Below are 15,733 nucleotides of genomic sequence, written 5' to 3'. Positions count from 1 at the left end.
TCTCATTGTTCAACTCCCACTTACGATTGAGAACATGTGGTGTTTGGTTTTCTGTCATAAAGGCAAGTTTATTAAGGAATATTGACTCACACAATCACACGGTCAAGTCCCACAATAGGCCATCTGCAAGCTGAGGAGAAAGGAAACCAGTCTGAGACCCAAAACCTCAAAAGCAGGGAAGGTGACAGTGCAGCCTTCAGTTTGTGGCTGAAGGCCTGAGAGCTCCTGGCAAACTACTGGTGTAAGTCCAAGAATCTAAAAGCTGAAGAACTTGGAGTCTGATGTTTGAGGGTAGGAAGCATCCAGCACGGGAGAAAGATAAAAGCTGGAAGATTCAGCCAGTCTAGTTCTTCCATGTTCCTCTGTCTGCTTTTATTCCAGTCATGGTGGCAGCTGATTAGATGGTGCCAATCCACATTGAGAGTAGGTCTGCCTCTCCGTCTACTGACTCAAATGTTAATCTCCTTTGGCAACACCCACACAGACACACCCAGTAATAGTACTTTGCATCTTTCAATCCAATCAAGTTGACACTCAATATTAACCATCACGCCTACCAAGACTAAACCATAATGAAATAGAGAAAATTTGAATAGACTTATGACCAGTAAGGAGATTAAATCAGGAATCAAAAATCTCCTGACAAAGAAAAGCCCTGGATCTGATGGTCTCACTGCTAAATTCTACCAAATATTTAGAGAACTAGTATTCTTCCCAAACTTTTTCCAAAAAATGGAGAGGAAGGAACACATCCTAACTCATTCTATGAAGCCAGCAAGTACCCTGTTACAAAAGCCACGCAAAGACACTGCAAGAAATTACAGACCAATATCCCTTATGAATACTGATGTAAAATTTCTTAACAAATAGTAGAAGACTGAATTCAGCAGCATATTAAAAGGATTATACATCATGACCAAATGAGATTTATTCCTGGAATGCAAGGATGATTCAATGTATGAAAATCACCAAATTCAATACACCCTATTAACAGAATGAAAGAAAAACCCACATGATCATCTCAATTTATGCAGAAAAAGCATTTGACGAAATTCAACATCCTTTCATAAAAAAAAAAAAAACCTCAACAAACTAGGAAGAAAAAGCAACCACTTCAACATAATAAAAGCCGTATTTTAAAATCGCAGCAAACATCATACTCAATGGTGAAAATTTGAAAGTCTTTCCTCTAATGAAGCAGGATGCCAGCTTTTACCACTTACATTTAACACAGTACTGCAAATTCTAGCAAGAGCAATTAGGCAAGAAAAAGAAATAAAAGGCATCCAAATTGTGAAGAAAGAAGACAAAAAGTATGTTTAAGGAGGCCCTGTCCAAATCAAATATTTGGAACTGTTCCCTGGCTGAAAGTAAATTGCCGAGGTTGGGTACTGTATAAAATCGAACTTTAGCATTTGGTTCCACCCCTGACACACAGAGAATCCAAACTCAGAAACATCACCCTGGCACATCTTGGACTAGTCATTTCTAGCATAGGGTGGCAAATGTGGATGCAGCTGAGAATTGTGTCCAGATCTCAAATTAAGGAAAGGGTGTGTATTAATATTTCCTGGAGAGTTGCAGTGAGTGGCTGCGGATGTGTGCATGAGCAACAGCGCATGTATCTTCAGTGAGCTCCTACCCAATAGTTATTAAAAGTTGAATTTGTTGCTGTCAAAACAATCAGACAGACTAAACAACCAAAACAACCATTTATGTGTATCCATTGGAATCCTCACAAAGACATTTTATTAAGTGAAAAATCCTAGATGCAGAAGGGTTTGCATGGCATATTGCCGTTGGCTTAGAATGCAAGTGGTGGAAGGAGGATGTATTTACATCTATGCTAAGATGATCAGAGAAGATAACAGGAAAGTTTCATAAGAAATTATCTTGGTGGAAGAGTGCCTGGGAGACTGAAGGTCAGAGATAAAAGAAGACTTTTTTTCACTGTTTACTCTTTTACAATTTTTGAATTTCTAAAGCCATGTATATGTATTAACTATTTCAGATAGACAGGTGACAGATAGATGGATAAACAGCAATAGCTAGCAGGATTTCTTATATCTGCCCCGACAGATAGGTGGATAAATAGCAATAGCTAGCAGGATTTCTTATATCTGCCCCCTCCATATCTATTTTGTTAACCTTGCTTATGCCTTGAGAGACTGACCTTTGGTTTCCTGTTGGGTTTAGTCAATGGGAGCACCAGCAGCAGATCAGAGGAGAGGAAAGGAAAAGAGTCAAGTGGAGCTGTCTATTCTGTCATCTTCCTCCCTGTGGGGTTATGGTGGACTCCAGAAGTCAACAGAAGGGCATAGTTCCTGTCAGGTGGCCCTCTGCACACAGGCTTCTCTATCTATAGGTTCAAGGACTATGCCCTCCCCAGCCGCCTTCAGTTCTGATAGGGACTCTATCATCCCTTGTAGTTTCCCTAAACCCCTCCCACATCTTTGTAAATTGTCCCTTTATTAAACTCTCCTTTTCAGATTATATTTTAGTGAGCCAAAGATTCCTGTTGGGATCCTGAGAGACAAACAGAGAAATGAGACAGATGAGGGGTGGGGAAGTGGGAAAGAGGTAACAAAAAGAAACTTGAAGGGGATAGTGTAGAAGTGTTGCTTCACCAGAGGCACCACATTTCAGAGTCGATCTCTCAGCATTACAAGTTCATTGATTTGTTTTTTCTAGGGCTCTGAAAATGGGTCTCTTCCTAGTAAGGTCACAAGAGACTGAAGAATGATGATGATGATGATGATGATGATGATGATTATTTTAGGGACAGGGTCACACTATGTTGCCCAAACTTCAAATTATCCTCCTGCCTCAGCCTCCTAGGTTACTGGGATACCAGGCAAGAGTCATCGCGCCTTACTGAAGAATTAATCAGAATACCAGTTTACTTATTTAAAGCAAAAACTAGAACTTCCAAAGGGAGTATTATTAGAGTGTCTTCTGAATCATCACAAAAATAAAAACTTATGTGTGGCATGAAATTAGTGGTAGGTAGACATTACCTTACACATATTATGCCCTCGGCAGAATCCCAGAATGCACCAAGTTGCCTCGTGGAGATTATTTAATCTAATAATTTTTCAAATAAGTAGGGGATAACTCACCCCAGGAATTTCAGACGTGTGAAGGCTTTAAAAATATTTCTACACCCCTGAAAGGTATTAAACTAATCCCTTAGGAGTTATTTCCTCCCTTGGCTGCTTTCCTCAACCCACTGAAAATCACCGTCTGATGAGAACTGCTCCTGGTGACAGTGTTCCTGGTCTGTACCTGTATAGGCAGAGAAAAGGTCCAGAAGCACAAAACATGTCCAACCTATTCATCTGAAGAAGGAAAAAAATGAAAAACAAGGAGGAAAGTTAACTTGATGTGGTCATGGTAAGTTAGTGCTAGGAACTACTTCCATTGAACCCAGGTATCTTGATGATGCTGCTTCTTTCAAAACATATTGAATGTTTATAATAGAGCAAGTTTGGGAGGAAGCATTTCTTAACTTATAATTCTTTCGCAAGCAATGCTCCCTGTATGTAATAGTGTATGTGACAGCTTTGTCAAACAAAATAATAAATTGATTTGAATATCCTGTTTTTCTATTATAAGAAAGAGGTTAATTCATATTGAAAGAGGTTATTTATTTGCATGAGAAAATAACTAGAGAGTTATATGCTGAGTGGTGACATTTAAAGATATTCTAATTATTTTATTTAGATATAAATCACATTTAGTAAAATTCTCCTTTTTTAGGTATACAATTCAAGAACTTTTCACAAGCATTTTCAGGTACATAATCCTGCCACAATCATCACTGAACAAAATTCTCTCATGCCCCTTGGTAGTCAATACCCTTCCCCAACTTTCAGCCCTTGACAACCTTTGATCTAATTTTTGCCCTTGATCTAAGCTTTGCCTTTTTCAGATGTCATATAAATGAAATCACTTATGACCTTTTGAGTCTGGCTTATTCCACTTGGCAAAAACCATAGAAGATTTATTCATTTTGGTGCATGTGTTACTTTGTTCCTTTTTTCTCCTGAATAGTGTGCCATTGTATAGATGTACCACTGTTTGTTTATCCATTCACCAGCTGATGAACATTTGGGTTGTTTCCATTTTGGGGTAATTATGAATAAAACCACTATAAACATTTCTGTACAAATATTTGTGTGGGCATTTGCTTTCATCTCTCTTTGGTAAATATCTGGAGTAGGATTACTAGGTCATATTTAAGTATGTGTTTAACATTTTTTTTTTTTTTTTTGAAACAGAGTTTTGCTTGTCGCCCAGGCTGGAGTGCAGTGGCGCCATCTCGGCTCACTGCAAGCTCCGCCTCCCAGGTTCACGCCATTCTCCTGCTTCAGCCTCTGGAGTAACTGGGACTACAGGCGCCCGCCACCGTGCCCGGCTAATTTTTTGTATTTTTAGTAGAGACGGGGTTTCACCGTGTTAGCCAGGATGGTCTCGATCTCCTGACCTCGTGATCCACCCGCCTCGGCCTCCCAAAGTGCTGGGATTACAGGTCTGAGTCACCGCGCCCGGCCTTGTTTAACTTTTAAAGAAACTGTTAAACTGTATCTCAAAGTGGCTGTGCCATCTGGCATTCACACCAATATTCTAAAGGGTTCCAGTTGCTTTGCGTCCTCGCCAGAATTTGGTGTTGTCAGTTGTTTGTTTTCTAAATTTTAGTCATTTTAGTAAGTAGGCTGTGGTATCCCATTGCAGTTCTAACTAATGATATGGAGCATCCTTTCATGGGCTTCTTTGCTACCCGTGTCTCTTCTTCGAAGAAGTATCTTTCAAATATTTTGCCCATTTTAAATTGGGGTATTCATTTTCTTATTGTTAAATTTAGAGATTTCTTTATATAATCTGTATGCAAGTCCTTTATCATGTATATACTTTTCACATACTTTTGCCCAGTCTGTGGCTTTTTTTTTTCATTATTTAGTGTTTTTCAAAGAACAGAAAATTTTAATTTATCAACTTGTTTTTAATTTTATGGTTCACACTCTTTTTATCTCAAAAATCAGTACCAGAAGAAACAAAGACCTTAGTCTACGTTTTCTTCTAGAAGTTTTATATTTTAGGCTTTACTCTTAGTTCTGTAATACGTCTCTAATAAATTTTGCATATGGTATGGTTTTCCTTTTAAAATCTTTGTTAAAATAATCTTTTTCATAATGATAAAATATTACTTATATAATTAATATGACAATGCCATCAACTAGCTTAGCTTTCATTCCAGTAGAAGTGAAGGCACAGAGTGAAGGTTAGCTCTCCATAAGGACCTCAGGTTTGTTGAATTTACATCTATTCTCAGTAGTGCCCATGGCTCGGTGCCCAGTCTTTATACATCATTTAAAGACACAATGTCATGTGTGATCTGGCTTGCTGGTGATTTTCAGTCATGACAAGTCAAAGAGTTTTGGCTCCCAACTATGGTAATTGCATAGACAGTTCCCACTACAGCTTAGGGTTCCCAGAGCTTACCATCTCCTTACCCAGCTATAGCTGCTGATCTTGGAAAGAAACTTTATAGGTAAGGCCTTCATAATCCCCTCTGGGATTTCTTTGACTACAATCTGCCTTTATATAATTTTTTTCAAATAAGGACTGTGCATATAAAATACACAGAGAGAAGTAAAAATTAATAATGATCTTTTGTTCCTTTCAATCTGAATTTCCTAGAAAAGGATTCAACCTAGAAATTTTGTCTTGCTTTATTAGTGCTTAATAAAACTGTCTTGGTCATCAGGTTTAAAATATTTAGTTTTAATACTTCACTGCCCTAGTGACTGGCCTATATTTTACCAAAGGAACAGTATTATTTTTCTAAGGTATACAGATATGTACTACATTAAGGATTTTCATCTTCTCAAAGATGGGCAAAGTATTTATTCTTGATAATTAAACTAAAGGAAGAGAAAGTGTGCACATCTAGAACAGTTTTGGTAGAAGATATTTGAAATATTAATTCACACGTGTTCTCCCTTCTCTACGTGTCTGATTCCTTTATATCTCCCCTGGGGGTTGGAGGCAGAAAGAGTCAGATCTAAGCAGGACACGCATTGCTGCCTGCCAATTTGCTAAAGGTCATTGTAGTCTGGGAAAATAAAAAGGAGGAAGGCACCCAGTAGTCAGAAGGGAGTGTATTGGGAAGCTAAGCTGGAGTTGGAGTGTAAGTCAAGTCCCAGATGATTTTATCCGGTTGTGCTGCTGCTATCCAGTCCTTCTTGTAGCCAGTTAGTGAGGCCTGCCACCAGACAGCAGCCTTGACTAACAGCAACCCAGTTTGTCTGTGTTCCAGGACCCAGTACAGCCCTCCCTATTCCTTCTGCTTCTCTCCATGAAGTCAATCCCAGGAAGTTCAGCAGCCTGGAACTCTTATGGTTCCTCCACGATAAGAGGGTGGGGCCCTGAACATCTGTAGCAACAGCATGAAAGGGCAATACTCATCCCTGATGAAGGAAGGACCAGACAAGGCCAGCTTGATTGAAAACTTCCACTAAGCTAGGGTAGTGTTGGCCACAGAGACCTTGTGACTGTGGACAATTGAAACCAATACATATATATACCTCACATAGTGTCTGAGTAGCTACCACCTGTCCCTTCACTAGGTAGCCATCACAGTCAGTTTCACCTAGTGCCCTGGACCAAGAGCCAGATGGTGGGGAGAGCTGAAAATCAGTGCCTCCCAGGAGCTTTCTTTAGAATGCACACAAATAGGAAAATGACAAAACAAGTAAAAGACAAAAAACTTTGAAAACAGAGAACTACACTTGACTGCCGGGAAGGAGAATGGTGACAGCTGGAGAAAAATTGAACAATAAATTTGGGCATTATAGGGCCATTCAAGGCTTTATTGGCGGGAAAAAAAATTGCTTCCTTCTAAATTTTTGCACGCTGGCTTCCAATGATTTGAATTGCGTCTCTCAATATTACTTTTAAATTTCCAGGAGACACAATCTGGTTGATTTAGATGTCTATTCCTAATCAAAGTAGGCTAGAGAGGGTGGGTCACATTGTTCAAATGTGGCTGCCACAGAGTTTATATCTGTGGTGTGTGCCTGTGGTCCCAGCTACTTGGGAGACTGAGGCAGGAGAATCACTTAAGCCCAGGAGTTCAAGACTAGCCTGAAAATATAGTGAGACCCTGTCTTAAAAAAAAAAAAAAGTTGGTAATCACCAAATCAAACTACCCCAAAATGTACTACTTTAGCACATCTATCCTAAGTTAGATCAACGAGGAAAATTATTATCTGTTTCCCTGTGCTAGGAATATGGTTTGCCTATTATCGTTAAAGGATGTGTCTTAAACTATGCCTTCTTTCTTCACCTCTTTAGGTTAAGTAACTTTTTCGTCCTTTCTGTAATAGCTCAGACATTCTGCTGGGTGAAGGTTAAGTAGCAACATAGCCTTAATGTGAGATACAACAAGAAACCCAGACAAATCCGAAGGTGTCACACGAGATCTTATTTAACAGACAGCATGAGCAGCAACTTTCCTCCACTCCCTGGTTCCTCTCTGTGGCTTTTGTGTCAGAAGCACAACTCTTCCACTTATTCTAAATGTCTCCACAACCATCATCAGCCCCAAAAATCCCCGTACTGAATTCTCCCTCTCAGTCCAAATCCACTGCGGGTTCATCTGTATTCCAAGAGAACTTTGTTTTCTTTTTCTTCCTTTCCTTCAATCCTTTTAATCCTCTAGTTCAAGCAATTAGCTCTACAAATATTAGCTGCAATCAAGGTCTAGCACATGTGGTAATTTTCTCTCTAATAAATCAATCAATTCTTTCCATGGAGTGTTTTTTTCCCTTACAGTCATTAGAAAATTACAATGCTACTTGAGGATCACCAGCAACTTGAATTAGTCAAGGCACGTCAATCAAATTTGCCAGATTTTTCTTTAAAGATGAGAAAAATGGGGTAGATTTACAAAGGCCTCTTGTCTTAGAATAGGAAGCTTGATAGACTCTTGTTGAATCTGTTAGAGAGGCCTTGGAGTATAATGATCCATTTGGAGGAAAATCAAAATCAGTACTACCAGTGACAAATCAGACAAAAACATAGAACCTCTCATTAAATAATCTAAAAATTAATAATTGGAATAATCAGCCATGCAGTGTCCGTGGGCAATGCAATATTCTATAATAGCTAATAGGTTAGCACAGCAAAGAAAAAAGAGACATAATCTAGCAAATGACCAAATTGTAGTTCTATGGCTTATTAAAATTTTTTTTCTTTAGTTAAATAGGAACTAAAGGAGCCAAACTGTGCTTCTCAGAGCTGTCTTTCACATTGGGGATAGGGCACTCTAGGGAGTAGGGAGCTGGGGAGCCCAGTGACAACTCCTTGACCACCCACCCTCCCAGTATAGCAGCTTAATTTTTGTCTTATTTGTCATGAGTTGTGTTGAGGCAATGGTTTTTCTTCTTGAAAATGATTTGAGAATCACCTATGCAGCCCAGACCACTCTTTTCATAAATACGTAAAATTAATGCCAGAGAAGGAATTCTTAATTTAGCGATAGAGCTGGAAAGAGACCCTGGACAGGATCTTCCGATGCCATGCCATACTGTCTCTTATACTTGGGGAACAAATCAGGTGAGAATTTGCATGCTTTGGGAATGGGGCTTCTTTTTTTTTTCTTTTGTTTTCAAATGGTTATAAGGAAAAACTGATGCAGCCAAGTTAGTGTGAGAAGAGGCACAAATGCTACACTGGAAGTGAAAACAGAGTCTGCCATTGTGCTCCTTTCTCTACAGACTCTCTAGTCACTCTGAAGAATTATATCATTATCCAGCACCTGAAAGGGGTCAGAAGAGGGGGAGGCCTAGTTCCATTTTCTTATGTCACCAAGTGTATTCCTGTTAAGATTGAGAGAAGTAAAGATTTCAGCAGGATACTTGGTGAAAACTTGCTGACATTAATGACTCAAATTCTCAGAGAGACTGCAAGGAAAATGGTGTCATCACTGTCATTCAAGACATTTAAGATGAAATTTCAAAAGAAGGCTGTCAGGCATAATGACTGCCAGGTTCCATTATATCATTCTCAGAGGGTGGATCACACACACTACTACGCAGCCTGTGGGTGGCTGATGCTGAAGTTTGAAAGGAAGCTGCATGGAGAAGAGGCGAGGGGGGGCTGCCTCACATGAACAGGATACAGCACCATTGATATTCACATGGTGATTTGGGGGTAATTCTATGAATCGGGGCCTGGCTTTTAGTTGTGGATATGCTGAAACCTAGTGCTGAAAAAATGTAGGAAAGTTTGAGCTGTAAATGATAATGCCCATTTATTAATTTGCTATGAGCATATTCCTCTCTAGCGACCCAGATGCTCATGTCTGTGTGCATTCCAGCACTGAGCTGCCTGCAAAGCCTAGTTTGTAACCAGAAGGTAGCTATGTGAAAAGGAGATAAGGGCAGTGGCTTCCAACCTTGGCTGCACAATGCAATCACCTGGGGTGACTCGACGCTAAGGCCATACTTGAAAATCAAATAAATCTGAATCTCAGGGATGAGGACACAGACATCAGTACTTTTAAAATCTTCTCGAGTGATTCTAATGAGCAGCAAAACTCAGAACCACTGTGTCAGAGCAAAGAGTGAGGTTTTAGGCCTCAAAGGGTGAGCCTCACCCTTTCCACTCAGGGATCTTTTATGTTATAGACCAGTGGGTTTTGTTTTGTTTTGTTTTAAATCAGGAGTAGACATAGGTTTGCCAGTTTCTAAATTTGTCAAACAAAATCATTAAAAATTCAACTACCATCATCTCATTAAAGAAAGAAAAATTTAACAATAAAAATTAGGAAGGGCCTAATTTCAGGATATAACAGTAACTCAGTATGTTGTATTTATTTTTCCCATGCCTCTACAGACGAGTGAATATGTCACTACAGACTGATGCAAACTTAAGAACTGATGTGATCTAATTGCTCTCTACACCCATAATCAAGGCTTTCCTCCTTGGACAGCTTTAGATATACTTGACTGAGTTTGGGTTAATTAAACCGCTGTCCTATGGTAACTATCCTTCTCTTGCCATACCCTGTAGTAGAGGTTATTAATAGTATTGATTAAGTTGTCGGTGATTTCTTCTCCCAGGCTTTGGAAATGTTCTGTCTCTTCCAATGACAGAATATGATGATTTAGTAAGCTCAACCCTGCTTAGACATCTTAAACTAAGTTTTCTAGGGTGACCGTGGCACATATATGCCCAAATAACCACTTATTGGGGGCACTGGCACCCACTTGTTTTGCTAGTGGGCCATGATAGCAATTATTGTAAATCCAGTGGAGAATTCATTAGAGGGCCAAATAAACTGCGATGAGTTGTTTATTCTGTGTTAAGTTATACAAAATAAAAAAGACTTACTAATATTGTAAACTTCATTTTAAGTGCCTCTTTGGTATTTCTATATGGCCAGTTCTTCTGTGGCCATGTTTTTATTGCCTCTCTTCTCCCCAAATGTACACGGCATTCTAGAATGAGTTCTATACTTCGTTGTCTGTCCTTAACAAGACTGGCTGTTGTCACTCCTAGGAGAGGCGAGCTGTGAGAGAAGTTTACTCCGAGTCTATACCTCAAAGTTCCCTTCAAAGTGTGCATAACGTAGAGACCCATTTATGCTGAAAATGGTGTGAAATAAGTCTTCATTTATTAATTTTCTCTAAGCTGTCATGCTTAAAGGTGGATCAAAAGAATAGAAGCTAGCATACACATGTGCTTTTGGCCAACTGAAAAAGTTCTATTTACTGATGTCTGTGTTCTTCAAACACTCAAGATGTGTAACTAATAATGGGCTAGTCTGCCCCTGTTACTCCCAGACAAACCCAACCCAAACTGAAGTGTTTGCCATCTTTTCAAGGTCAGGGGCTTTGCTTAGAATAGAACATCAACCTCAGATGTAGAAGACCTGGATTTGAATCCCAGCTCCACTACTCTCTTCAGCAAGTTGCTTAAACTCTCTGAGCCTCAAGTTCCTTATACATAAGATAGGAATAATTTATTTTTCTTCTTCTGTCTTCTTTCTTATTCTTCTTCCTTCTTCCCTCCTCCTCCTCCTCCTCTTCTCCTCCTCTTTCTCCTCCTCTTTCCTCCTCTTCTTCATTATATGGTAATTACGAGAATTATATGAGATAATTTAGGTAGAATACTTCGCAAGTTGCCAGACATAAGTTCTTACTAAACATTAACTTTGTAGGTCAGAGCTCAGGACAACAACATGGCATTAAATAAACATTCACTAGACACTTATACACACACACACACACACACACACACACAGAGAGAGAGAGAGAGAGAGAGAGAGAGAGTCTTGTGTCTGCAGAAGGAGGAATCTCACTGGAAATGTAAAGTTAAAAAGCTGTTACTGAATTCTGAACTTTAGTTTCCAGGTCTTGACCATTTAACTGGGCCTACCTGCTACTTAATCTTTGCTCATAACTGTTTCTAATCTCCCAAACAGATTGCCTTTGCTGAGACCTGTGCATTTTTATGATGAATCCATAGAGTCACCTATCTGACCACCATCCGTCCTTCCATCAATATGTCCTTATCTTTACAGATCCTGGTATTCCTTGGACCCAGAAACACATTCCCTTGCTATTATCCTAATGCAGCTAAGCTTGTTAAAGGAAAGCATTTAGAAATCTAGATATTTGCTCCTGCATTTTCATATTTCTGTAAGCCAAGAAAAATTTGAATCAAATTCTCTATTGATACATCAGGTATAAACCATGGATCTGGGAGAAATTAAGTTGGAAGGACTAGAACCCATGGTTGGTCTAGAGCACTTAATATTCATGTAGAACCCAATTCTGTTTAATATTTTTATGCTGCTGTAATTAAAAAATTTTGACATCAATTATCAATACATGTACATAGGTTCTCCCTATCTCTGCTAAAGCTCCTTCCCCCACCACCAAAAACAACGACAAATAAAAACAAAAATGAAAATATCGATAAATGAACTTCTCAAGTTGCTGAAAATTTACCATCAGATTCAAGCCTGTTTCTGAAAGTTTCAACTCACCCAATCAGACAAAAGGCTGAGGAAGGGAAACATTTATCAAGTTACACGGGGGACTCCATCTGTTATCTTAGACCTTTGTTACCAAGTGACACAGAGGAGATACTTGAAGGCAGTTTGAAAGACTTTTATTTTATAGATCCTTCATCCAAAGATTTCCAATTAGGGAGAAGAAGCAGCAGAAAAGGAGAAAAGCCAAGTATGAGTGATGAAGATGCCTTCATCTACTGACATTTAACCTGGCGAGAACCATCAATGGTGAAGTTGCCTTTTCAGCTGGGATCTGTCCGTTCAGCTTCTGTAATAAATGCAGTCAAAGGGGCAGTCCCTTCTCATTGCTCACAAAGGTCTTGTTTTTGAACCTCACCCTCACAGTGGCCGTTTCTCATTATGCCAAGTCAACAGAAGAAAATCATTTTTTGCATGGCTGGAGTGTTAAGCTTTGCATGTGCCCTCGGAGTTGTGACAGCCTTGGGGACACCGTTGTGGATCGAAGCCACTATCCTCTGCAAAACGGGAGCTCTGCTCGTCAATGCCTCAGGGCAGGAGCTGGACAAATTTATGGGTGAAATGCAGTACGGGCTTTTCCATGGAGAGGGCGTGAGGCAGTGTGGGTTAGGAGCAAGGCCCTTTCGGTTCTCATGTAAGTAGCAATTGCATTTGAATTATTTAATACTTTAGGCAGACTCTTCCCAGTGTTGTGAGGAATTATATTTGACAGTTTTGCCCTGTTTATTGCAGGACTTTTTAAACTGGTGTGAACCATATGAAAAACCTATGACTCTGAGGAATTTCTTCTTCCTAGTTTTTATTATTTTATACTTGCTCTTTTTATTGTAACATAGAGTTAATTCATTGTTACATAATTAAGGTTTTTGGAAATATTGGCAATTAAGATTCGTAAGTATTAATATTTATGTAAGAAATTATGGAGTCTTTTTTAAAAAGTAAACTTGGGGAAATAGGAAAGCTGTAAAGAATGATCTTTATGCCTTTTATTCTTTATAAAAAGAACCAAGGTTATGGGCTCCCTACTTAACCCTACCTGCTTTGCCACCTTTTTCATGATTTTGTTTCCTGCTCCCCACTCCCTCCCATTATTTCTGCTAAGACCTCTGCTGCTGCTAAATATTCAGTTTTCATTTTTAACCAATCTGGAATCATTTGGCTGTAGAAATTTAAAATGATCTGCTGTGCTAACTGGGAAAGAAATGGATGCCTATTTAGTATAGAAAATTTTAAACTGATTGACCTGCAAATCATGTAGAGAATATGCGATTTTCTTGTCTTGATTTTTGTGAAATGGAAGTGTTATCCACAGTATTTATAACCTGTTTATCTTAAGAAGAGAATTTTTAAAAATTACCATGTGAATAGGCAACTCATTAAATGAAAATTAATAAGAAGTCATTTGTTATATCTCTCACAACACACATTCAGAAGTTATTATTATTTCAGAAGGGCTGGTTTGGAACAATCTTATGAAGACACAGTCAGTAAATTACTGCATAAATCACTCTTCAGGAAAGGAGGTTACCAATTGAAGCATTTAAAATGAATTATTATTTTGCCCAGGTTTTTTTTTTCCTTCTAGTATAGGTAGAAGGCTAAATTAATTGAATTTATTATTAACATATGCAGTGCCTAATTAAATTTCAGTGCTGGTCTATTTATATTTCTGCGACATTCCTTATATCTTCTTAGCAGTCATTGGACACCAACCTTCAGCTCACATAGGTTACTAAGTGATATGAATTTTCATAGGGCTCCAGAAAATTTCCAAGAGTTAGTCATCAGCTTTTTAATCGATGAAGTGGATACCAGGTCTTTTCACTGAACGGCTTTTATTCATTAAGGTAATGGGGCTGTTAGAGTTGCCTAGTTTTCCTCAGGAAGGGGGAGGAAGAAAACAAAGCAGAATGTCATGTGATATGCAACTGTATTAAAAAACCGAAAAGGAAAAAAGATGAGAGCGATGATTTAACCATGAGTCACCGGCAGCCAAGGCGTGAGTAAAACTTCTCACAAAGGAATTTAGACAAAAGCAAAAATACTGGTGAATTTTCTGGAGCCTTTACATTTTCTACAGTGAAATGGAGATAAACTTTACTCATGCCATATGACATGTTTCAAAACAATAATAAGATGTTTTCTGAACACTTACTACATGCTAAGCACTTTATATGCTTTGTCTCATTTAATCCTTACACAGCCACATTCTTCTGGGGTTCAGCGAGTGATTTTTGTGGTTGTGTCCTATGCTGGTCCTGTCAAGGATGAAGTTGTTCTAACTGGATACCCCTCCCTTTGCTTTCTGTGAGGACTCACAGAACTGGTAGGGTTTAAACAGTACTCTCACTTATCTCACAGAATTGCATTAGTTCCCACATACCCCTAACATTCCCCCCCAGCCTAGTGAAGAAATTCTTCCATTTACTTTTTTGTTCTGCAGTGACAGCTCCATCTATATACAATAGACTATACATATTAAGTGTACTGTATATACTATACATATTAAAACCTCTTTCATTTTGGTGAGGCCCAGCAAAGAATACTTACAGTATAGCTTTTTTTTTTTTTCCCTAAGCATAAAAGTATCTTTTTCAATGCAGCATGAGAGAGAGTTGGGAAAATGAAAATAAACAGATCCAATGGACTCCCCAAAGAGCATAATATTCATTTAAATAGACACCCCTCTCAGTGTTAAAACTTCCTAATCAACATGCCTTTGGGACACGTTGCACCCTTGAAGTTTACATTCCCATTGCAATGCAGCTTCATGGTTCACATTTTTTCCATTCAAAATGTCATTACCCTGTCAATGATGTTTCATCAACGTTTGCTTGGATGAGAATCCTCTGATATTCTTCCTGATAGAAATGTATAAGCCCTGTTCATATAAATGAATAAAAGGTCTAGCCTTATTTTCTCAGTAGTGGCTTCCTTGGAGCAAAAATCAGGGACCTCCAGAGAGCTCAGGTGAATGACTCTTTTCTGTTTCTTCCAGAGCCCAACTTCTAATTAGCGTACAATTCATTTCCCAGAATGTCTTCTTTCTTATTTTGCCTCTAGAAAGTTGTTAAGCAAACATTTGAATTCACAGAATCATACCAGTGTAGGAAGAATGGAAAAGGTAACTTATCAAGGTAAAAATCACTTCGTGGCCAGTTTTCTTGGCTCACTGCAACCTCCCCCTCCTGGGTTCAAGCGATTCTCCTGCCTCAGCCTCCCAAGTAGCTGGGACTACAGGCGTGCACCACCACGCCCACCTAATTTTTTTTGTATTTTTAGTAGAGACAGGGTTTCACCGTGTGGGCCAGGCTGGTCTCATGGCCAGTTTTCTTTGTGTTGTCATGTTATCATCAATTAATAGGAATTTATATTTCAGTTCTGTTAGGTGGATAAACACTATTTTGCATACCTAAACTTTTCATTTATATCAGCATTGCCCAATAAAAATATACTACAAGCCACAAATGCAAGCCATATATGTACTTTGAAATGTCCTAGTAGCCACATTAGAAAACAAAAGTAAAAAGCAACAGATGAAATTAATTTTAATGATTTTTTTAAACCCAAGATATCAAAAATCTTATCATTTTAACATATAATCAAAAATTTATTGAGATGTTTTACGTTCTTTTTTTCTTGATGCTGTCTTGGAAATCTAGAGTGTAT

At 38.7% G+C, this 15,733-nt stretch overlaps 1 protein-coding gene across 1 annotated transcript in view; it reads left to right on the top strand.

Annotated features, from left to right (window-relative positions):
- The first annotated feature begins 12,379 nt into the window (after window positions 1–12,379).
- Window positions 12,380–15,733, top strand: part of LOC105463693 (clarin 1) — a 43,590-nt gene continuing 40,236 nt past the window's right edge. The window contains exon 1 of the mRNA XM_011710907.2: window positions 12,380–12,698. Coding sequence (XP_011709209.1) covers window positions 12,446–12,698 — 253 coding nt within the window. The 5' untranslated portion in view covers window positions 12,380–12,445. The remainder of the gene's footprint in view (window positions 12,699–15,733) is intronic.

The sequence above is a fragment of the Macaca nemestrina genome, chromosome 2 (genome assembly GCF_043159975.1).
Source record: "Macaca nemestrina isolate mMacNem1 chromosome 2, mMacNem.hap1, whole genome shotgun sequence".
NCBI classification, from domain to species: Eukaryota; Metazoa; Chordata; class Mammalia; order Primates; family Cercopithecidae; genus Macaca; species Macaca nemestrina.
This window is presented reverse-complemented; position numbering and strand designations above follow the sequence as displayed.